The sequence below is a fragment of the Melanerpes formicivorus genome, unplaced genomic scaffold, assembly GCF_026170545.1.
Source record: "Melanerpes formicivorus ecotype bairdi unplaced genomic scaffold, bMelFor1.0.p_v2 SCAF_2, whole genome shotgun sequence".
In the NCBI taxonomy this organism is placed as follows: domain Eukaryota; kingdom Metazoa; phylum Chordata; class Aves; order Piciformes; family Picidae; genus Melanerpes; species Melanerpes formicivorus.
This window is the reverse complement of record NW_027142354.1, coordinates 23,405,268-23,428,720: the sequence shown is the minus strand read 5'-3', so window position 1 is coordinate 23,428,720 and position 23,453 is coordinate 23,405,268. Positions and strand designations below refer to the sequence as shown.

General features: G+C 38.2%; 1 protein-coding gene across 1 annotated transcript in view; it reads left to right on the top strand.

Annotated features, from left to right (window-relative positions):
• The window catches only part of PDE10A (phosphodiesterase 10A), a 196,329-nt gene that overhangs the window by 65,458 nt on the left and 107,418 nt on the right, over positions 1–23,453 (top strand). Inside the window, exon 2 of the mRNA XM_068153032.1 lies at positions 14,664–14,792. Coding sequence (XP_068009133.1) covers positions 14,664–14,792 — 129 coding nt within the window. The remainder of the gene's footprint in view (positions 1–14,663; positions 14,793–23,453) is intronic.

The window sequence follows — 23,453 nt, the reverse complement described above, 5'->3', positions numbered from 1 at the left end:
ATTATCCAAATATGTACAGTTTTTTCTTTAGACCGAACAGGTGGGAAAGAACTGAAGCAGGTTTGGATGACTGTCACAGAAATAGATGCTTCTTTAGGCTTCTATGGTGCTGTACCGCCTTAAAAAATATTTTTAAAGCCTCTGCTATCTTTATGTGAGGGTATAACCTCTGCAAATTTGACATGTTGTCCGTTTGTGTTTTCATGTCCCAAATTAAATCCCCTTTATTGTCATTCTGTGTGCTATTTGCTGAAAGCATCAGGATAGTTTTGTGTGGATGTGACATCTGTGTGAACAATTTGGTCTTTCCAGAAACAGTAAGAATTTCCCTAGTGTAATGTTTTTCATTCATATTACTTTTTCTCATCAATGAGGATCTTCCCTTGAGAATACATAATTTGCTTGCAGATGTAAAATTCAGTAATATTTATAAGTAAATTCATAAGCTTAGACAAACAAGATTTTATATGTATTTCTATATTTGGTGCAATTAAATTCTAGAAACATCTTTTAGAATCATTGCTGTACTTCCAATTGCATTGATTTTGCTAGATACATGCCTATTTTAGGGGTGAACTGGGAACTGTGAAAACTTATTACTTCTCAGTTTATAGGTGATCTGAAAAATACTAGACTGGTTTCGGTAAGTAGCACTGAAAAAAGTGGGCAACATTATGGTTTAGTCCCATTCAGCTAAGTGACAGCTAGTGAGGAAGGTTTTGAACTTCTGAAAATAAGATTACTTAGACAAGGTTCTTTAAATGCTAGAATCATAATCATTATGCCTCTTACACACCATTAAAAAATATGCTTCTCTGAAGTGTGAGATATATGTATTTTCATGCAACAATGTATGTTGCAATGAATGACTGGTGTTGAGTCTTCAGGATGGATTACTGTCTGTATAGTAATGTGGAAAGCAGAAGAACATGAATAAAATAAATGCTGGATTTTTTTTTTAAGGAAGTGAGTTAACTAGGGTGAGGGAGTTACTGAAGCTGGAACTCAGTCCCACTGGTGTACTTGATGGCAAAGTAAGAAAAAAGAGTGAAAATTTGTCTCCACTATGCTGAGTGCCAGTAGAAGGGCTTTTCAAGAGAGAGTGAATTTTATTGAGCCTTTTTCTACACTGAAGACCAAAGTCAGCACCTACTATTTCTGGTTGGGGCCAGGCTACACTGTAGCTTTTTAATCCAACTGGTTTGTGGTGCAAGAAATGTGTCCAAAACCATTTCGTCCTTCTCTTGTGAGTAACAGCATGTTGTTAAATAAATGGAGACAGGTGCTTATGAGCAGCCAGTGTTCTTGTTTCATGAACTATTTGTTTGGGAATATGGAAGGCAGACAATACTTCAGATGATTAAAAGGACCCGACACAAATTGCATTTGAAAATGTTTATGCAGTGTATCTAGAGCAAAGTCATTGTGTACATGAATATAAATACTGTTAGATGTTTTAGGAGTCATAAATAATACATGTTTTCTGGCAAGAGACATTGATGTTGAAATACTTCTTACTTGATATGGGTATATAGCTATAACATTAAGACTGAAATACTGTCCTGAGTTCATCTGACACCTGAGTGTCAGGAATATTTTAAGTTTTTAAAGCTGTGTAAGTTTATTTCACATAACCAAGTAGTAGAAATTTGGACGCCTCCAAACTTACAGGGAAACAGTTCAAGAATTATTTAACCTCTCTGTTGCTTTTATAGGATCATAAAATTGATATTCCTGAATGAAGAAGAAACTGTCTTAGGGAAACATAGAAAAACTGTATTTCAGTTTTTTTAAAGAGAGGTCTGAGGCAGTGAATGTGTTTGGAAGGACTTCACCTGTATCCAGATGGAGCTCCTCACTCGGTACTGGTCAAGACAGTCTGCAGGGCTTTAAGTGTTGTGGGTTCTGGTAACTTTTGGCTATGGAGGGTAATGGTAATTGTCCCTTGTCTCTTAAAATAATAATAGTAATAACAACAACAATAACAATAATAACAATAATAATGTTTAAAAATTACCCTGTGTTTTTCTACTTCTAGACATAATTGCAGATTGGAAGCAACTAAGGCCTAGTTTAATCTAGCAGTTGTGGGGCTATGAGGAAAAAACCCCACTAATTTTTCGTGTGTCACATGTGTTAATATTTGGGAGCTGTTTTTTAGCAGAAGCACCTATAAGTAGGGTTTTTTAGCTATTGCCCTGCTCTTTTGCTGAAGAAAAGCTGCAAATCCTAACCTACACACAACTGTGCTAGTAAAACCTTCTGTGGACAGGGAAACATGGGTTGAATTTTAATATTTTTATATTTTTAAATTATGGCCTTTACTAATATGTGGGCTAAAGTTAAAAAAAATTCATAATTAAATTAAAAAAGTGCTCAACAAGGAATAGTTATGCACAAACCAATTCTTGAACATTGGTCTTGACTCCAGTGTGTCTGAGTCTTTTGCTTGACTAGGTAGCCTGTTTGTGTTGAAAAACATTGCTTGATTTCAGCTTATTTTTCCTTTGTCAGACTCTAAGGAAGCTCAGCTGTGGTTTTGTCTCTATGAGACCATACTATTTGTAATTTTATTTTATTTTATGATTTGTTAATAAGTTGATTAGTAATGTTCAACTCATTTTAGTGCTTCTAGTAAGAAGTTAAAGAAACAAGCACGTGTCTGCCTAACAGAGTGATTTTGTGTGTCATGGGCTCTCACTACTCACTTAACACATTCTGGAAAGCACAGCTTTGTTGAAATAAAGATACTGATGTTGGTACTGTTAGAAAGACTGAGTTCATACTTCAGATCACATTTGTCAGAATTTTAAACAAAATAAGTATTAAGTAGTATATGATTTTAATGTGACTGGAATAATTTGTTGTGATGTATAAAATGAAAATGACACCCCCCACCCGCCCCCCAGTTTTCATCCTTTTGTAAGTGATCAGGAGATGGTGTATTTATTTTAAATGACCTGCAGACCTTCTGAAGAAAACAAACCCCAACTTGCACCTGCCGCAAGATTTCACAAAGAAGAGAGTAATGAAATTTTTTTTCCAGGAAAGCAGATAGGGAGGTACAGGGGCAATAACTTTGATCAGCTTAAATCTTAGGATAGATGCCTTGACCTTGGTAGAACAGTTATTTCTCAAAAGAGCTTAAAGATACTAATCACTGACCAAGAGTTGCAAGCCTTAGTCCCACAGTTGTAAATGACTTCTCTGATGATTGTAGAGACATTTGTATTGTCTTGCTGTGTTGCAGGTGTCTGGAGATGTTTTGTTTCCAAGGCCATTAAGGCAATTCCTGCAAAGTTTCCATATTTTTCTCCAGATCGTTGATGTTACTGTCAATTAAACTGAATAGTGTTCAAATTTCTATTCTTTAGCTTACAGAAGTTGCAGTCTTGGAGGCTTTCCCAGAGTGAATTTGAAGGAGTTTAAAAATGTTGAAAGTTACCTATTTGTTAAATATCTTTATTTTGTATGATTTCAAATTTTCCTAACTTCTATTTTATAATACAGTTTTTAGCTGGCTACTTGTGTCAGTGACTCAGTCTGTTTATGTGCTATCAGTTTGAATTTTAGGTGTGTTTTTAGAATTTTTGTCATTTTATTGTAATGGGCCTATTACAGTCTCATGAAAACTATTTTGGTTGATCAGTGCGCCGATTGCAATTTCAGCCTCCAGGACTGTAAGACACCAAAATGAAACTGTGATCAGCCAGATCCTGTGCAAATGGGCCTTTATTTCCTGTCTGTTATGGACCTCTTTACAGTTTTAAAGTGTTTTCTGAGTGTAGCCAATGGTGAAATTCAAGTATGTTTGTGGGTTATTACACAGCAGAATTATACTGAAAGATGAAATATTTTCTTTTTGCATTGAGTACTTTATCATCAACTGTGGAAAGTTTATATAAATCACTAGCTAAAACATGTTGCAGAATGTGCATCCTGTGTATGTGGAAATGTAGACTATATTTCTTTAATGGTGTTTCCTGAGCCCTATACAAACACAAGCTCTCTCCTATTTTTTCTTTTCACTTCTTTTCTTTCCAACTATCCTTTTATGGTTTTATTTATTTATTTTTCCTAAGGGTGCTTTTCGGAGGTGAACATGTGTTAGTGAGCTACTCTGTCTCTAAAACAAACAAAAGAGGGTGGGGAGATGAGGAGGAGGAGAGGGGAAAGATGCAGCTGCTCATTTTTAGTTTTTGAAACTAGCCTTTGAATTCTGTGGCATTTGCTTAAGATTTATTAAAAAAACCTAAGGGCCAGACAGAAACACTGCATCCTTGTTTTGCTGTGGTTGCCAACAGGAAAATATTAAAATAGTAACAAATAGTTTATTTCAATTCTTGTCTAAAATAGTATCGGTGCAAGATGTTTTGCCAGATGAGATTTTGTCAGTAAAGAGTTGCTACACCAGAGAAAGCTTGTGGAAAAGCAGCCAACCCTGTATGTTGACTTATATTCTGTTGTACCAGCATCCAAGTCAGTAGAAGGTATTTGAATTTATTTCACCAATCTCTGAACACAGGAAACCTCTTTTTCTGCTCTGAGGGTGATTTGAACAACTCGCACAGGCTGCCCACAAAGGATGTGGAGTGTCTGTCCTTGGAGATACACAAAAGCCAATAGGACGGGTCCCTCAGCAACCCTCTGTACTGACCTTTGCTTGAGGAAGTGGTAGATTAGACGATTTCCAGTGGTTCCTGCCAGTTTCAGTGAATCTGTGATTCTTGTGTGATTTTGATTTGGTATTTAGCAGAAATGTGATTTCACATACATTTGAACAAGTTGTATGTACTCACCTTTTTCTGAGTAACATTATTAGGGAAGAACTTACTGTTGAGGAACAAAGCTTGAAACAATGCAGAATCAAATGTTTGGGGCTTTGTTGCACAACTCTTCCTATGTTAGTGAGCTCTTACCCATGTAAGTAGTCTCATTGACGTCAGTAGGACTACTCTTGTAAGTGTTCACCAGTGCAAGTAAGGGTTGCACAATGTGTCCTTGTTTGTAACATACAAGTGTATGTAACACGGTATTTAATTATAACTTTGAACCTCTTTTACCTCAGTGGCATATTAATTTAAATATCTGAAATTACACTGCTTTTCCTAGACCATGTTCTACCAACACTGAGAAATCGTTACATCTATTACCAGAAAATTGAGCAGAGATATCATCTCTGAAAAATCATCCTTTCTTCTGTTCATTTATACAGCTGAAAAAAATGGGGTGGCAGAAAAAGAAAACAATTATCTTCCTTGACTGTGTTTTAAGTAAATTAAGGTTTCTACCTTTCTTTCTGACAGTTTGATGAAGTCAGTGCTTTAATTCTAGAGCTTAATTAGTCTGAAGGTAGGCTTTCTGTACCCCACAAAAGAATTAAATAGTTTGTCTGACATTTAAAATAAACCCCCAAGGTTTAGTTTTGTATGAAGAGGCAACTTGTATCTGTATTTTGTAGTGATACCAAAGACTTAGACTTCAGGAAGCTAGTTTTTTTTTTGTTGGTTGGTTTGTTTGTTTTAATACTTTTTCAGTTGCAAGTATTGAAATTTGGTCAAGGTGCTTGAGTTAGGGTAGAGACATTTCTGAAACTACTGCAAGATAGAATTTATACAAAGTGTCTTTGGAATTGTGAAAGGCTGTAAGAATATAGTATTGTAATTAAAAAAAGTGAACCTATTTTGGTTTTGAAAAGGATAGATGTTACTTGTTCAGACTAGTGGTATCTTTACAAACAGATAATCTCTGATGCTGAAAACTACTTTTTTTGGCTAATAGTTAAAATATGAAGAAAACTTAAGTGCTGGAAGCAGAAGTAAACAAAGTTGCTACCAGGATTAGAATATTATTTATTTATTTAGTAATTTAAATAGGTACATCCATTTAGTGCCCGTTAGAAACCTGAAGAGATTATCTGGGAAATGTGCTGAACTTCTCTGTAGCTTGGGTGTCTTGTTTAAAATGAGATGTCTTGTTTTAAAAGATATGCAGCAGTTCAGCCTTCCATTTATTAGGCTAATGTAGAACTAGTAGATGACATTTATTTTAATCAGTAGGTCAGGATCTTGACTGTACTTTCTCTGTCTTAAATAAGCCTATAAATACCATGTCTGAGCTTTAGATCAGGTAAGAATAGCACCTTGCAGCCTCCTTATTGCATCCCCTCTGACATCTTCCATTCAACATCTCAGCAGACTTGTGCATAGTACAGTTACAGAATCTGTGAAATACGTCACTTAAACTAAAAGAGGCTTTTATTTTTCTGTATGTTTTATTTTAGCTCTGATGTCTAGAAAAATACTGAGCTAGTAAAGTTTGGTTTTGAAGTGCTCACTTCCTGTGAACCAGATGAAATCTTTCTGGATGCTGTTAGATGGCTTCTTCCTAATGAGCTTTTTAGTGACAAATTTGGGTTTTGTACCTTGTCATTTTGTAAATGATGTTTACTATATTTTTCTTTAAGCTTTCTAAGTCTGTAAGGATGGAGAGTGGATTAAAAAAGAATTACTAATCCTCCTCTGTGCTGCTACCTAGAGTCCTAGTACTACCAAATTAGAGAACATTCAGGTGTCCAGTCTTCTTGGTAAGTAGTGTGTTACCTGACTATGTGTAATGGTTATCTGAGAAGAGTCCTGTGCTCTGGGAAACTATCCTAACATGTCTACTAATCTAAGTGTTGAGATGAAGTGGGATGCTCCTTTCCTAAGGAAGTACATTCTCTGTTTCCTAGTTAGTGAAATACCAGTGAGACATGATAGAGACGTAGTATCTTTCAGAGGAGGATTCTTCAAAATGGATCTTGTTTCTGGAATAAGTAGCATTTTGGTGCACAACACTGTATGTCTGTATTGATGAGTACATTATAATGGATTTATGGAACTTTATTCATAGGAGTTCATTTGAAGAAACAAACCAGCATAAAACTTTGCTAATAAAGACAGTAGAAGTACTCTAAAGCCAAAAGAGCTTACTCCAAGAGAGAACTACTCTAGGATTAGGTGTTAGGTGGGAGGAAGACAGAAGGTATTACAGAAGAAGTCATGAATCAAGAAGTTGGTTCCACCACCCAAAGGAAGAATTAAGGCATTCTTACATTGTTTAATAGTTAGATTTTAAGTAGTTTAATTTACAGCTGTGTATGGTCTTCCCAGAGGATAAGTGCAAGTCCTGAGTGACCTGAGTAATGAAAGAACCGTATTTTGGTGCTTGTTATCATTGAGTTGAGCATACAGGTCAAGTACATTTTGGTCAGGAAACAAGGTACCCTGTTTGTGTGCTGCACAAGAGAATAAAAAAGAGCAAATAAATGTAAGTCATACTGAGGTGTTCCTTATATCATATTTACAAGTACATTTTCACTTACTTCAATGTGATGTGTTATTTTTGAGTATGTTGAATAATTTTACCAGTAACCTTAAGATGATTCATAGCTTTCTCAAGCAAAGACTTGAAATTAATTTGATTACAATTTGAAAGTGTTCCTTTTGTTAGCTTTTTTCAGGGTGTTAATTGAGTTCCCAAATTTGGTCTCATCATGAACTGGTAAGGAGAAAAAAAGAGTTAGTCTAGTGTTCTGGTTAGAATTGGAAAGAGGCTACTCTCAAAGCAGAAAATTAACAGAATTTTTAAAAGCTTCATACATCAAATTGCAGCATAGTGCTATACATGCTGTGCAGGACGATGCCATTCAGACAATCTGAAATATGCTTGGATGCTCTATGAAAAATGATGATTGTCATTAGGAACACATTTACCCCATTAAACTGATGTATATAATTTCTGTGGAAATACTATAGGCCTTTCACGTCTAGATAATAAAACCTGATTTTGTCAACACTCTTATATGGCTTATTGGGTTTTAACTTAATACTGAAGCAGTGCTCAGGGCTGCCAGTACAGTGCATTTCTTGAAGTCTAGGGTTTGGGAGACATAACCAGCTGATTATCTGTAGATGTCTAGGGCTTGAGCTTGCAGGGTGCTGATCATGTCATAAAAAACATTGTGGAAGTTGGTGGAAACTGAAGGTGCTTATGTCCACATCTTGCTCAGCATCTGGCATATTCAGATGCAAGGATACATCCATCACTTTTCATCAGGAATAAGCAATTTGAATTACAGGACACAAGTTTGTGTGGTTATTGGTATTCTTTCCATGTGAATGCATTCCTGCTGTCTGGCTGTGCTGGTCTTTATTTTCTCTAATGCTTAAGCAGTGCTGTTGGTGTCCTGGCTGAAATGTTGTATGGCATACTGCTGGCTGCTGTAGCTGCTGCATGAGTGACTGCACTGGGTTGTGAGTGCAGCTATGATCTAAATGTATATAGAGCTTGCAGTTATATGCAGTGACTGGGGGCTGGCATAAGTAAACATCTTTATATGAAGATTTGAAATGTTAATGATAGAATATATTTATGTGAAACAAACGTATGCCTCTTTAAAATACCCAAATCGGGGTAGTGTTTTTTTGTGTACAGCATTATTGTGTGAATGCCAGAGCTGGGTATTGTTTTTTCTTCTGGGAATGCAGGCAGGAGTTGGAGGAGGAGGAGAAAAAGGTGAATGGAGCTGCTCACAAATGAGTATGTGTATTGATTTTTAAGAGAAGGGAAATTAAAAAGAGGTGTGACCATTCTGAGTGCTTCTCGTTAGTGATTATACTTTTTTTTTCCAGGCCAGTAATGTCAAGGTTCACAGACTCTGAGCACTTGGTTGCATTACATTCCTGTATACTTAAATGGATTAAGATAAAAAAAACTGACTTGAAAAGGATATTCCAAAACTGACTGTGCCTGTGGTTTTGAATCCTGATGCTTTGAACAAAGAAGGGATTGATTTAATAGGATTAATGCTTAATCCAAATGAAGCAATGTACACACATGCCTTGAATGCTTTTGATAATAACTACAAATATAATTTATAAGGTTCTGTAGAAAGATACAGAGAGGTGATCTTTGTGTAGGAAAGAGATGGGGCAAGACAGCTTTAAATAAAGGACAACACAGGTAAAATTGGGTTCAAATTAGCTCTTGTGGATTACTTCCAGGTACTTTTAAGGTATTTATTTTCAAGTGCTGATTTGGAGAAAGTGTTACACATTTCTTTTTGTCATTTATATATTCCAGATGAGAAGATTTATTTTAATATTATGCATTTTTTCACTTGTATTTGAGGTTAGGTTGTTTTCTGTTTCAGATAATAGCTTATCTGGAAAGAGTTTATTGTCATGATTACATTCTCAATTTCCCCCCTGCCCCCTTGGCTCTATGTGGTACAATACAGTGTTTCTTGGAAAAATTACGACTTTGCCCATACTTGTTGTGGCTCTTGTGGCCACTCTAATTTCGGGGAAGAATGGCTTATTAAACCAAACAAGCTCATTTTTTAATTTTTTTTAATTTCATTTTTGAGGCTTGTTTGTTTGTTTTAAAATGATGATTATTATTTTCAATGTTGACAGATGCAGCATTTGTGACACAGTAATTTCCTTGTTATTTTTATTTATGAAAGTTTGCTTGGTACCAAGTCCACCCAGTTTCTTATATTGAACAATATATACCCTCACACTGTTTTCAAAGGACTGGATCCTGTCTAACTGGGCAAAAGCTGTGTCATACGTGTCGAACACTGTTGCAAGGGTTTTGAGGAAAGCAGTGACTGCAATCTTTCAGAGTGTAGCTCTTCTGGGATAAAATGCTGAGCCTTGCTAAGTATTGGGCTGGCTCATCAATTTTTATCCAGTCTGCTGTGCGTGCCCATGTGCCTCCCAGACTGGGAACCAAAAACTTTAGGTGAAAATTAAAATTCTTACTTAATCATGAGATTTCAGTAAGGTAGTGGCTTTGGAAAAAAGACCAAATGTCACAACAGCAATGAAAAAATTGCAAGAGTTGCTAATGATATGACTGAGTCATCTTGCTAAATGGAGCAGATTTTTAAACATAGCTCTAGACTTCAATTCTTTCAGCTCATTCACAGTCAGCTCTGCTTTATACTGAGTTCAGTGAAGCTATTTGCAGAGGAGAGTGCAGTACGACGTGGATTAAGAGTCAGAGAGGAGCCATTAATCGATTCAGTACAACACAGGTTATCTAATGTCTAAGAAATATTTTGAATATTTTAGCATAAAAAGCTGAAAGTAAAAATAAAATTTTTAAGTGACTTTTGGCTTTATTAATTTTATTTTTATGGGTTTTTTTTCATTAGAAAGGAAGACTGTCGGAGACTGACTCAAAGGCGAAGTCTGATCAATGATAATTGAAGTTTAAAGGAGATCTTTTTTCTTTGTTTATTTTTGAATCCAGCTCTGCTGTACCTGGGATAGTAAACAAACAATGTGAAAGAGCATTTTTATGCACTGAATTTTTTTGGTCTGTTCTGTTATTAGAATAGTTCTTCATAGCGGACTGGTCAAAGCCAGTTGATGATGTCATAGGCAGGTCCTGGGCATTGCTCTGGAGCAGGGTGAGGACAGGGATGGTTTCAAGCAAGCAGTTGGCATGTATTCTAGTTTCCCCTCATTGTCATAAGTTGGAGGTCAAGACTGCTTAATAGCAAGGGTGGAGGAAGTCATAAGCCACTTTGTTTCAGGTCAGTGAACATCCCTAGGCATACTCAGTTTACTGGTGTAGACAGACTTAGAACGTTGCCTTGAAGAACCATTATAATTTAAGACACTAACATGAATTTCTAAGATGCTGACTTTGGTCTGCTTTGTCACATCTGCTCAAAGAGCCGTTTCTCCCTTAATGTAGAAGTAATAGTGGTTAATCTTTAAAAAGAAAAAACAAACCCAAAACCTCAACCAACCAAAAGCCCCAAACCAGCCAACCAAGACCAGCCTTCACCCTTCGCCTCCCCTAAATTGTTGATACTCAGTTATTTTCCAAAGAGAGTTTTACTGGTATCTTAAGGGGACAGCAGCATATAAAACTTACAATGTTTACAGTTTCTGTCTCTCATAAACCCTAACAAATAGATTATAATAATCAACAGGATTAATATGAACACATTTATTACATGAATCTTCCTATTCCATAAGCTGTGTCCACTATTATGCTTTATTATTTTTTGGTCATTCAAATATGCATTTAATTTAGAGATTGTTATCACTCACTTGAGGCTGCTTGAAATTTTTTTGTGCCAGTACCTCTAAAGTAATCCGCTTGTATAGTACACCCAGCCACAGCAAAAGTTCCCTGATTTCCTCTTATCTTAATTAGTGGTTTTTTTAGTGCTACAGATTGCCATTTATGAACTGTTGGTTTACTTACACTGGACAGTGGGAGCTTGCTCTGTGAATTCAGTTGATCTCCTTTAGGATTCTACCTAATGTTATCACTAATGAAATACTACAGTTGTTGAAGTCTTTACTGGTTAGATGAAAAGGGGAATCCAGGCTTAAGCCCAGGGATGCAAAGGGACTTCTCTTTGGGCTACTTAGGAGAAAGCCTATAGTTTATTAATAGGTGCACTTTCTTTTCCTTTGCTAGACACTGTTGATGTATATGCTTTATACTCCACACAAGAACCATAGTGAGAGAAGTCCTGATGTCACATGAGGTGATTGGAAGCTCCCTGTTACCTAGAGAGTGCCATGGAAGTAGTGGACATATATCGCTTTCTCTACTGTACAGATCAAATAGTAGTGAGGGGAGAACAAGAGGGTTGTGGAGAAATACTTCTAATATGAATGAATGTAGAAGAGTTTACTGTCCCAAATACTTGCACCCAATGCATTAGTAACAAAAAAAAATTAATGACCAGCACTGGCTTGTGTTTCATTGTTTCTAATTCTGTATATGATACCTGCTCGTATGATAAACCTTTTTGTTCCTGAGCCTGTGTGTAAGTGTTATTGTTCTGTTAATTCAAATGTCATTAATAATTGTCTCTGAATTATCAACAATTTTTTTCCATATTTCAGAATTTTAAAATTGCAGCAGTTCAATAGAGAGGTTCATAATATTTAACAAAAATACTTGTACTAGATGTTTTCAGGAACGTGTGAATATTCAAGAGACTAAGTTATGTCTGTCATTGAACTTAGTGCATATTCTTATTTAAAAATCGTGTTATTATGTGTATCTTGCAATGCAGAAGGCTTTATATATGCAAAAAAAATAATTGATTATGCACAGCTCTAAAATGCTCTTGCAGTCAGGCTTCTTCACAACTCTTCTTTGACTTCATGTATGTGAACCACCAAAAAAAGCACTTCTTCTAGCAGGCAGCTTTCTATTAATGTTGTATTTTCTGCATGGTATCTTTTCTTCCACAGAGCAGTATAACAATTAGGAGGACTGATAAATCTGCTTTAATCTATGTATAAAATAGATGTTAAGTTACTTATTTTTAACTCTGCAAATGTAGTTGTAAATCCTGATCCGCTTGCTCCCATCTGTAAATCTGACATTGGAAAAGCATATCTGCACACTGAAGTAGTGAAATAAAGGAGGATAATTGAAAGACTGTTGTAGGATTTCTTGTGTTAGCTCCGTGAATCACTCATCTATGTAAGACTAAAGCAAATATATGGAATAGAAATGAAACTTGTGTAGACTGAAGTCTTATTTCAGATTGACATTTTATTGAATTTTTATGTGTATATTGCAAAAAGCAACAACCCATAAAGTTTTGAATGGAAGAAATATTTCCATTGAAGTCAAGGAATACAGACTGCAGCACACAAGAAAGTTATTTTCACTGAAATCGACCCTCGTAGAGTTTTAGTTGCTAGTTTTACAAACTTTTCAGTGTCTAGTTTCTTAGTAAAAATGAAAGGTGTTTGTCTTCAGTCTGGTGACAACCTAGATGTAGCAGGTATTTTATAACAAGCCAGTATCGATTATTTTTCATCCAGGACGTAAAAGACAGATAAATGTTTACTTTCTGATGGTTAAAACTGCTAAATCTTCAAAATGCTATAGTCTTTCTGATGATTCTCCAAATACATGTTTTCAAATTCTATTACTCTAATATTAGAAAGACAATTTTTCAAGGTATTGTGTTTCTCTTAGTTGAGCAAATAAAATTATATTAGTCAGTTTTTAAAGTGTGTGAGGTGATACTTGTATTGTCTGAAAAATAATTTATGTGGTACATATACTCCTTTATAGATGCATTATGATCTAAGTTTGCAAACTGTTGCCTGTGGTTAAACAGTCCAAGTAATAGGGCTTTGTTGGTTTTTCTACCACTTGCCTATCATCTCCTGCTCTTACTGGTTTACAAAGAACCTTTTCTTTTCTGATGAAAATCAGGATTCTCACTTAGCTCTCTTAATTCAAGGGATTAAGATCTGGAGATTTTTGTTTGTAAGTGGGAAAGTTGTGGGAAAAAACAAAGTGCAAAAGTAGGAAAGCTCTCATATCCACTAAGAAATGCTGCCTATTAAGAGAAATGATATTTTAAGCCAAGTTTAGGCTGTGTGTAGTGCAGTTGGTGTGAGGAGAGTGGTGTGTGTGGTTGGCACTCTCTATGTGGGAGTTCTTGGTTTGTGTTCTGGTACTGCTTCTGGAAGGCTTTCACAGTAAATGTTTGTAAGACATCTGAAATGTTTCAGACATTCACTAGCATTTGAATTATGCTGTAGCTGTTTTTGGCATGTTCTGATACTGTGTGAAACATAACATAGGAAAATTGATCTTACTTGGTAGCATGAATACTCTCCAAAAGAGGTCACTATTGTTTGGAGATGATTTTCACCTTTACTGAACTTAGGCTGCTTTCTGTGGAGAATTTACATTTATGCACACACAAGAGAAGAAGGTGTATTTAGAGTCATTACTTACTCAGGTCTCATTAAGGCTTTTGTACTCAGGGTGCGTGCACCTTTTGGGGCAGGCTGTAGATCAGTCTCTCGATACTTTGATTCTTTTGTGCCCTCCCTTGGAAAGCTTCCACACTCTTGTGTTCACCTCCCTATGGCCAGTGGTTTTGTTTGGGGACATTGTGAAAAGTATGATCAGATTGTAATTTTATTAATTTGGGAATTTATTTATGGTTGTGTCAGGAATCTGAGATTCTGAATTTTGCTTTTTCAGACATGTGTGCTGGAGTTTTTGTTGTAAAGACATTTGTTTACAATGACTTTATTTTGGTTAACTGAGCTACTAAAATTATTTTGGTTAACTGAGCTACTAAAATCATGGAGGCATGCATGTGAAAGCAGTTCAGATTTCTAAAGTTGCTTAAGTAACTCCAGTATTTAAAAATTGCACTTGATTTTGGTGTTGTGTAACAGTTTTGTTACATTTGCTGCCACGTTCTACATGAGAAATACCAGTTCACTTTCTTTTGTCTTCTTCTGTCATGTTCCTTCATCAATATATTACCTTGCATATCCTGGAGAGAAGTAATTTTAGACTCGTAATCATAGTCATAAATGCCTTCCTGGCTCTTTCTCCCTGCTAATGTTTATGCATACTCCCATAGGGGAGTTTTTCTATGCAGTGTCTCACATGGATATTCTTTGTTTCTACTGTTTTCTGTATTCCAGTTCATTGTTTTTGTTGTTTACTGGATATTACTCCTTCTGCAAGGATGCAAGTTGAGTAGGCATGTATTCAATTCAAAAGAATATTGATTGTTATTGGCGTTGAGGTATTGCTTCATGTCAGGAATTTCATACCAATAATGTAATCGATATTCTCTCTTTCAGGTTTAACAGATGAAAAAGTGAAGGCCTATCTTTCTCTTCACCCCCAGGTACTGGATGAGTTTGTGTCAGAAAGTGTAAGTGCGGAAACGGTGGAAAAATGGCTAAAAAGGAAAAATAACAGACAGGAAGGTAAGTCCTTTTCAATTTTGATTAATATTCAGCTTTAAACAACTCAGTTCATGCTTTTAAATTTAAAAAGGAAATCTAGTTTTGGTAAAACTAGGTGGGTATAATTTTATGTCTATGTTCCACCATTTTTTGAGGCAAAAGAGGTTAACAATTTGTTTTTTCTTTTAGAATCTTCAGCCTTTGACATTTCTGTTTTGGAATATATTAACATTTGTTTTGGAAGTTCTGTTTACCCACTTTGAGTTGGAAATACTATTCCACCAACCTGTAATACCTGTTAAATTAGTGTATGTTTTGAGAGTGTAATATGGTCGTCTTGCATGCAGGATGTAAGCCTTGGTAAAATACTGGATATGCCATCTCAAAAATTCCTAGTTGCAGCACATATTGTGTCAATTTTAGATACAAACATTGACACAGAGGTTATAAAACAGTGTGTTGAAGTTTCAAGGTATTTCTGTTGGATTGCATTAGGTGTAAATCCCACAATCACTAAACCCAGAAAACTGTTCCTTATGAGTTGACCTGTTGTTTTCTTAAATTTTGTTATGATCTTACATTTTTTTAAATTGTGTGCAAAGATAAGATTTATGTGGTTTTAACACTGGCATATAACAGGTAAAAGGTGAAAGAGATTACCCAGAAGATGAGGAAATAAATACAGATTTTACTCTGTGTTCATTGCTACTTCCTAGAAGGTAACTGTTTTCTGCAGAATTATTGAAAAACAAAATGATTGGAAAGGGACAGAAAAGTCTGTGTGGAGCCACATTTTCAGTGGTGATGACCGTGTATCTGATACTGAGGTGGTAGTAGATTTTTTGTTGGTATAATGAGAAAGTGAAAGTATGTAGCAATAGATCACCTATTTACCGCATTCTTTGTGGTTTACAAGCTGCAGGACTGCAGGATAGCTAGTGTTATAATCCACAAATACAGTCAGAAAAATGGTGCTATGAATCCAGTGAGTAAATCATGACAATACTTTTTGTAGACAGAGTAAAGAAATACTTTGATGTTATGAGAAACAAATGCTATCATTTTGAAGAGCTCTCTTCCTATGAAAATGATGATTTTCTCTAAGGTGCTCGAAATCACTATATGAAATCCCTGCTTGTTTGAAATACAGTTTATCATCTGGATCAAGGATCTTGATGCTAAAACTGAATGAATGCTTTGCCTAGTAGTTCAACTTCAAGAATCTCATATTCCTAAGTGTAATTTAGTACCGGTTGCTCAGTTTCCCTTTTTTGGGAGACATGACATGAAAATAGATTTTTATGGTACTCCTCTGACAATTTTTTGAGCCAACTGGAAAAGCAAAGTTACAAAAGCCTCTGAGCTAATGGGAACCAACAGGGAAACACTGGGGAAGTACCTCAAAGTAATTAAGAGGTGTTGCTTGGAGAAGATGAAGCCAGCTGAAGTGTCTCTGTGTGCAGTAAATGCAGTGTGGGCAGCAAACACAAGGAGATGGAAGCTGGAGCCGGAGCCACCATGGGTGTTACTGAAGCTGGGTGGGACAAATCCTGTTACTGGAGTATAGCTATAGGCTGTTTTGAAGGGGCAGAAGAAGAGAGACAGAGGTGTTGCCCTCTACATTAAGAAATGGATAGAGTGTGAAGAGCTATCCCTTAAGAATAGCCACAAGCAAGTTGAAATCTTATGGGCAAGAATTATAATCCAAGCCATATCTGGATGGTATTTACTGCAGGCCACCTGTATGGGACCTGATGAATTCTTCTACCTCCAACTATAGCTGGACACTCACAGAATCACAAAATGTTAGGGAGTTGGAAGGGACCTATAAAGGTCATCTAGTGCATCCCTCCTGCTAAAGCAGGTTCACCTAAATCAGATTGCACGGGAATGTGTCTGTGTGGGTTTTGAAAGTTTCCAGAGAAGGAGACTCCACAACCTCTCTGAGCAGGTCCTTGCCCTGCTGGGGAACTTTAACCACCATGACATCTTCTGGATAAGTAATGTGGTGAGCTGTAGCAATCCAGGGGACTCTTGGAATGCACTGAGGATGTATTACTAATGCAAATAAGCTAATTGGTGACATCAAGATTGGAGGCAGCATGGGCTGCAGTGATTACCTATTGGTGGAGTTCACAGTCCTGGGAGATACAGGTCAGACAAAGAATAAAGTTGGGATCCTGGATTTTAGGAAAGCAAACATCTAGCTGTTAAAGGAGTTGGCCAATAGGACCCACTTGTAAACAGCCCTCAGGGACTGAGAAACAGAACAGAACTCACAAATCTTTAAGGAAGCTTTCCATAAAACGTAAGAGCTCTCCATCTCCAGATGTAAGAAATCAGGCAAGAAAGGCAAGAGACAGGTATGGCTGAATTGAGACCTGCTGATCAAGCTAAAGGGCAAGAAAGGACTGCACAGGCAGTGGAAGCAGGGACAGGTATCCTGGAGAGTATAGGGATGTTGACCAGTTCTGTAAGGATGGGGTCAGGAAGGCCAAGGCATGACTGGAGCTGAACTTGGCAAGAGATGCGAAGAATAACAAAATGGGCTTCTTTGGGTATGTCAGTCAGAAAAGAAACGTCAAAGAGTGCACTCCCTCTGAGGAGCAAGACTGGCAAACTGTTAAAAGCAGGTGAGAAGGCTGAAGTGCTAAACAACTTTTTTGCATCAGTCTTTACTGTCAAGCTCTCTCCTCATCCCTCTCAAGTGGATAGACCACAAAATGAGGTCTGGAGAGGCAAAAATCCTCACATTGTAAGAGATTAGGTTTGCGACCACCTTAGGAAAGTGAACATACAGAAGTCTGTGCAACCTGATGAGATACATCCCAGAGTTCTGAAAAGGCCTGGCAGTCAGGTGAAGCCCATGGTGACTAGAAAAAGGGAAACATTGCATCCATTTTTAAAAAGGTTGTAAAGAAAGACCCTGGGAGTGGACAAGGGAAGAGCTACCAACGTTGTATATTATGGACTTCTGTAAGACATTGACACAATTCTCCACAACATCCTTGTCTCTACATTGGAGAGAGATTAATCTGATGGGTGGACTGTTTGATGGATAAGAAATGGATTGGATGGTTGCATGCAGATGGTAGTAGTCAACAGCTCAATGTCCAGGTGGAGATGAATGACAGCTGGTGTCCCTCAGAGGACTGGGGTCCATGATGGGACCAGTGCTGTTTAATATCTTCATCATGACATAGACAGTGGGATTGAGTGCACCTTCAGCAAGTTTGCAGATGACACTAGATAGGGAGAGGTTTTTTTAGCGGGGTCGGCTTTGACAGGACAAGAAGTAATGGTTGTAAACTAAAATCAGGTAGATTTAGACTACCTATAAGGAAGAGGTTTTTTACAATTAATGTAGTGAGACACTGGAACAGGTTGCCTGGAGAGGTGGTAGATACCCCATCCCTAGAAACATTCAAGGTCAGAGGGGGTGGACTAGACCTTTAAAGGTTCTTTCCAGCCAAAACCATTATATGATTGTCTTAGTGATGTTTTAACATGAATAACTGCAATAGTGTGATTTTGTCTGTTGTTTTCTTAAACTTTAAAACTTCTCTGTTTAACTCCCCTCAAACTGTGAAGTTAAAAGTATCAAACATTAGTTATGCTATCATTATCATTCAGGTTTATAGTTGTTATCATCAAGCAGGTCTTCCTGCCTTCTCTGCTACTTCCCTTTTACTGACAGTGATTTTCAAGGTAGCCATATTGATTACATTAAAGGCAGTTAGGCAAATAAGACTTTTTGTGTTGGATTTTTGGATAAAAGTAAGCAGAGCCAGATTTAAAACTACACTTACCAGAATAACTTGATTATATTTTGTTTATAGAATGAAACATACTGATTAACCTTATCTGTGATTTTCTTCTAGAAATAGAAAGGCTACAGCTATATAAAATATCTGATAACAAGACATCTTCATTTGTCAGAATGCAACATTTTTAGGAAAGAAATTTAATAGATGATCTACTCAGTTCCTGTTGTTATGCACAAATCCTGCTGCCTGAGTAGTGGTGGCAGTGAAATGTGAAGAAAAGATAGAACTGATTTTTTTTGGTGTCAGCGTGGATCTGTGGTGATTAGAAGTGAATATGGAGCCTAAGTCACTTTACATCAGTAGAGGTATATTTTTACACAGAAGCAAGGCGGATAGAGATAGGCTCCTTTACAAATGCTCGTATCATGTAATGTAATACAGACAGGAAATATGAGCTTTGATTTTATAAGAAAGTTTCTAGGCAGGCAAAATGCTGTTATGAGATCTATGGCTTAGTGTCTGCAATCATGTATCTTGGTGATGTGGAACAGTCATTAACCTATATGCAGAAATTCTGTTCTACCTGATTGACAGGCATCCAGCTGTGTGTGCTCTTCTGCCAGAATTCAGTGGGCCTGCAGCCAGGGTAATTTACCTGAATTTCATTATCAAGAACATAAACTGAAGTGTCTGATTTGTGTAAAGTGTCTGTGGCTGAGATTCACTAAATTAGTTACTTGAGGTGGATTTTGTTTTTCTCAGAACTCAAAGTATTAAAAAGGGGAGTCAAACAGTTAATGCTGCAGTGTTTAAGGTATCACTGTATCAGGACTTATCATAGTATATCATAGTATCATAGTATCATTCAGGGTTGGAAGGGACCACAAGGATCATCTAGTTCCAACCCCCCTGCCACGGGCAGGGACACCCCACACTAGATCAGGCTGGACAGAGCCTCATCCAGCCTGCTCTTAAACACCCCCAGGGACAGGGCCTCGACCACCTCCCTGGACAACCCATTCCAGGGTTTCACCACTCTCATGGTGAAGAACCTCCTCCTCACATCCAGCCTGAATCTCCCCACCTCCAGCTTCATTCCATTCCCCCTAGTCCTATCACTACCTGAGATCCTGAGAAGTCCCTCCCCAGCCTTCCTGTAGGCCCCCTTCAGATACTGGAAGGCCACAATTAGGTCACCTCGGAGCCTTCTCTTCTGCAGACTGAACAGCCCCAACTCCTTCAGTCTGTCCTCACAGGAGAGGTGCTCCAGCTCTCTGATCATCCTTGTGGCCCTTCTCTGGACACGCTCCAGCACCTCCACATCCCTCTTGTAATAGGGGCTCCAGAACTGGACACAGTACTCCAGGTGGGGTCTCACCAGGGCTGAGTAGAGGGGGAGGATCACCTCCCTCGACCTGCTAGCCACACTTCTCCTGATGCAGCCCAGGATCTGATTGGCTTTGCGGGCTGCAAGTGCACATTGAGAGCTCATGTTGAGCTTTTTGTCCACCAGCACCCCCAAGTCTCTCTCCTCAGGGCTACTTTCCAGCCAGTCACTGCCCAGCCTGTATTTGTGCCTGGGATTGCCTCGACCCAGATGCAGGACCCTGCACTTGCTCATATTGAACTTCATGAGGTTGGCTTGTGCCCACCTCTCCAGCCTGTCAAGGTCCCTCTGGATGGCCTCCCTTCCCTCCAGCGTGTCTGCTGCACCACACAGCTTGGTGTCATCAGCAAACTTGCTGAGGGTGCACTCAATGCCACTGTCCATGTCACCCACAAAGATGTTGAACAAGACAGGTCCCAGGACTGATCCCTGAGGGACTCCGCTTGTCACTGGCCTCCACTGGGACATGGAGCCATTGACAGCCACTCTTTGGGTGCAGCCATCAAGCCAGTTCCTTATCCATCTAGTGGTCCACCCATCAAACCCATGTGTCACCAGTTTGGAGACCAGGATGTGGTGCGGGACAGTGTCGAAGGCGAGGTATCTGTGAGTCACAGATAAATTTCATATCTATCACAGTGAATGTTGGATTGAAAGTCACTTATGACAGGTCGATGGTGATGTGCCTGGGATTATACAATGTTTGATTTTTTTTTTTTAAATGGTTTGTTTGGGTATTTTTTATTGTTTTTTTGAGTATAAGGGGGAAAATCTACTGGGAAGGTTTTACTAGAGGAGAAGTACTGGGAAGGAATGCTGCTCAGACTGATATTTGGGTGTTCACAGCAACTTTTTGAGCCCTGACTTATCTACCAGTAACGTATGTGTTCAAAACACACCTGAACCTTGTGTTGTTACACACAGCATTTCTAAACTCTATTTGTCATAAACTAATGCTAGAGTTTTAGTTTTATCATATCCAGATCATGGCTGAGTTAGGCAGGACTCTGAATGAAATTGGAGCACAGATTGGACTGCTTTTCATGCAAAATATTTTTGATTGTTTTTTGCAAGCAAAATTTAAACAAGTAAGAGGGTGTCTTGATTGAATAAACTGATTAGATATTTCTGGGTTAATTTTAATTCTTCTTCAAAGTTGTTTACATATTAGCTATAGAAGAAATTTGTTGATAGATTAAGCCTACTGCTTGTAGCCTGAGCTGTAATCTGTACTTCGTGCTGTATGGCCTCATGGGATGTTTTATGAATTTTATAGATCAGAAAAACATGTTCATAGAGACACAGTAAAAAGTGCCTTGACTCCTTTATCTAATCTTACTTGAGGTGCTGGTGTAAGTTGCACCAATAAGATACATGATATTGCTTTAAAGATTCATTAAAGATGCATCTTGATAGAAGGTTTTTTCCCATGGACTGTAAAAGATGCCTAGATATAATACAGAACAGGGTGTCTTCCATTTGTCCTCTTCCATAAAATTCAAGCAAAAGTAATATATGATTGTAACAAGAGCTGTTAGATTACAGAATTTATGCTGGATAGATCCTCATCATCCAATAAATTTTTCAGAAAAATGTTCATTAACGTAATTACATTATTTGAAGCTTCACCACCACAGCAATAAGAAGAGGCTAAGCATATTAAGTATAAACAAGGTGTGCATGTTTTACACTGAATTTTCACAGGATTATTTCCTAATTTTTTCATGGCATTTTTGTATTGGAGGAAAGGAGAAACTGTACACAGAATTGCTACATGAAAAGCTGCCTGTATCATCTCTTGCTCTGTGGGAGCAGTTACCGCTTCCCTAATGGAATACTCCCCACTCATGTTCATCAAAGTGCATGATAGTTTGCTTAGTTACTGCTGCATATGGACACATCCACAACAGCTTTATGCATCATTTTCTTTCAGCAATACTTGGCAAAGCCATGTACAGCTATATATAGTGGGAACTTAAGGTGGTTTGCTACCATACAAAAGCTATTGCCCAGGGAGGTAGTAGGGACCCCATCCCTGGAGATATTCAAGGTGAGGCTCAGCAGGGCTCTGGGCAACCTCATTGAGTTGAGGATGCCCCTGCTTGCTGCAGAGGGTGTTGGACTTCATGACTTTTGGAGGTCCCTTCCAACCCAGAAAATTCTATGATTCTGTGATAATTCTTAAATAAAATAATAAAAACAAACAAACAAACCCCCCCAACAACCAACCAAAAAGCCCCACCCAAACAAAACAACCAACCAAAAAAAAGAAAAACTGTTTATAGAATAGTACAGTCAGTACACAATATGATGTTGACTATACACAGTTAGGAGTTAATGTCTGTTAAGTGCTTTTATAAGAACCCAAAATTTCTTAATTACAGGATTGCAGGATCTTAGGGGTTGGGAGGGACCTCAGGAGATCATCGAGTCCAACGCCTTTGCCAGAGCAGGACCACAGAATCTAGCACAGCTCAGACAGGAACATATCCAGATGGATCTTGAAAGTCTCCAGAGAAGGAGACTCCACAATCTCTCTGGGGAGCCTGTTCCAGCACTCTGCAACCCTCCCAGTGAAGAAGTTTCTCCTCACATTGAGGTGGAACCTCCTGTGATGTAGTTTATATCCATTGCCCCTTGTCCTTTCACAGGGTGAAATCGAGACGAGCCTGTGCCCTTCCTCTTGACACCCAGCCTTCAGATATTTATTGACATTTATTAAATCCCCTCTCAGTCTTCTCTTCTCAAAGAGAAGCCCCAGGTCTCTCAGCCTCTCCTCACAGGGCACATACTCCAGTCCCTTGATCATCCTGATAGCTGTCTGTTGGACTCTCCCAAGGAGATCCCTGTCCCTCTTGATCTGGGGACCCCAGAACTGGATGCAATATTTCAGGTGAGGTCTCACCAGGGCAGAGTAGAGGGCGAGGAGGATCTCCCTTGATCTGCTGAACACACTCCTCTTAATGCACCCTGGGATCCCATTGGTCCTCTTGGCCACAAGGGCACATTGCTGACCCATGGATAACTTGTTGTCCACTAGGACTCCCAGGTCCTTCTCCATGGGGCTGCTCTCCAGCAGATCACCTCCTAACCCGTACTAGTGCAGTTTATTATTCCTTCCCAGATGCAGGACTCTGCACTTACCCTTGTTGAACCTCATTAGGTTCCTCTCTGCCCAGCTCTCCAGTCTGTCCAAGTCTCACTGAATGGCCACACAGCCTTCAGGTGTCTCAGCCAAGCCACCCAGTTTGGTATGGTCAGCAAACTTGCTGAGCAGACACTCTGTCCCCTTGTCAGTGTCATTGATGAAGATATTGAACAGGACCAGACCCGGTGCTGATCCCTGTTACAAAAAAAAAAGTGAAGAAATTATGAATTTTATAATAATGTTAGTCTGCTAATGCTGTAATGTCTATTCAGGGGTTATAGTCATCAAGAAGACATCACCTAATTTTTCTAGGCTGTGAAAAATCATAAGATTGCCTTGGGGCAAGGTATTGCCATCTTAATGCTAATGTTTTTGTTTAT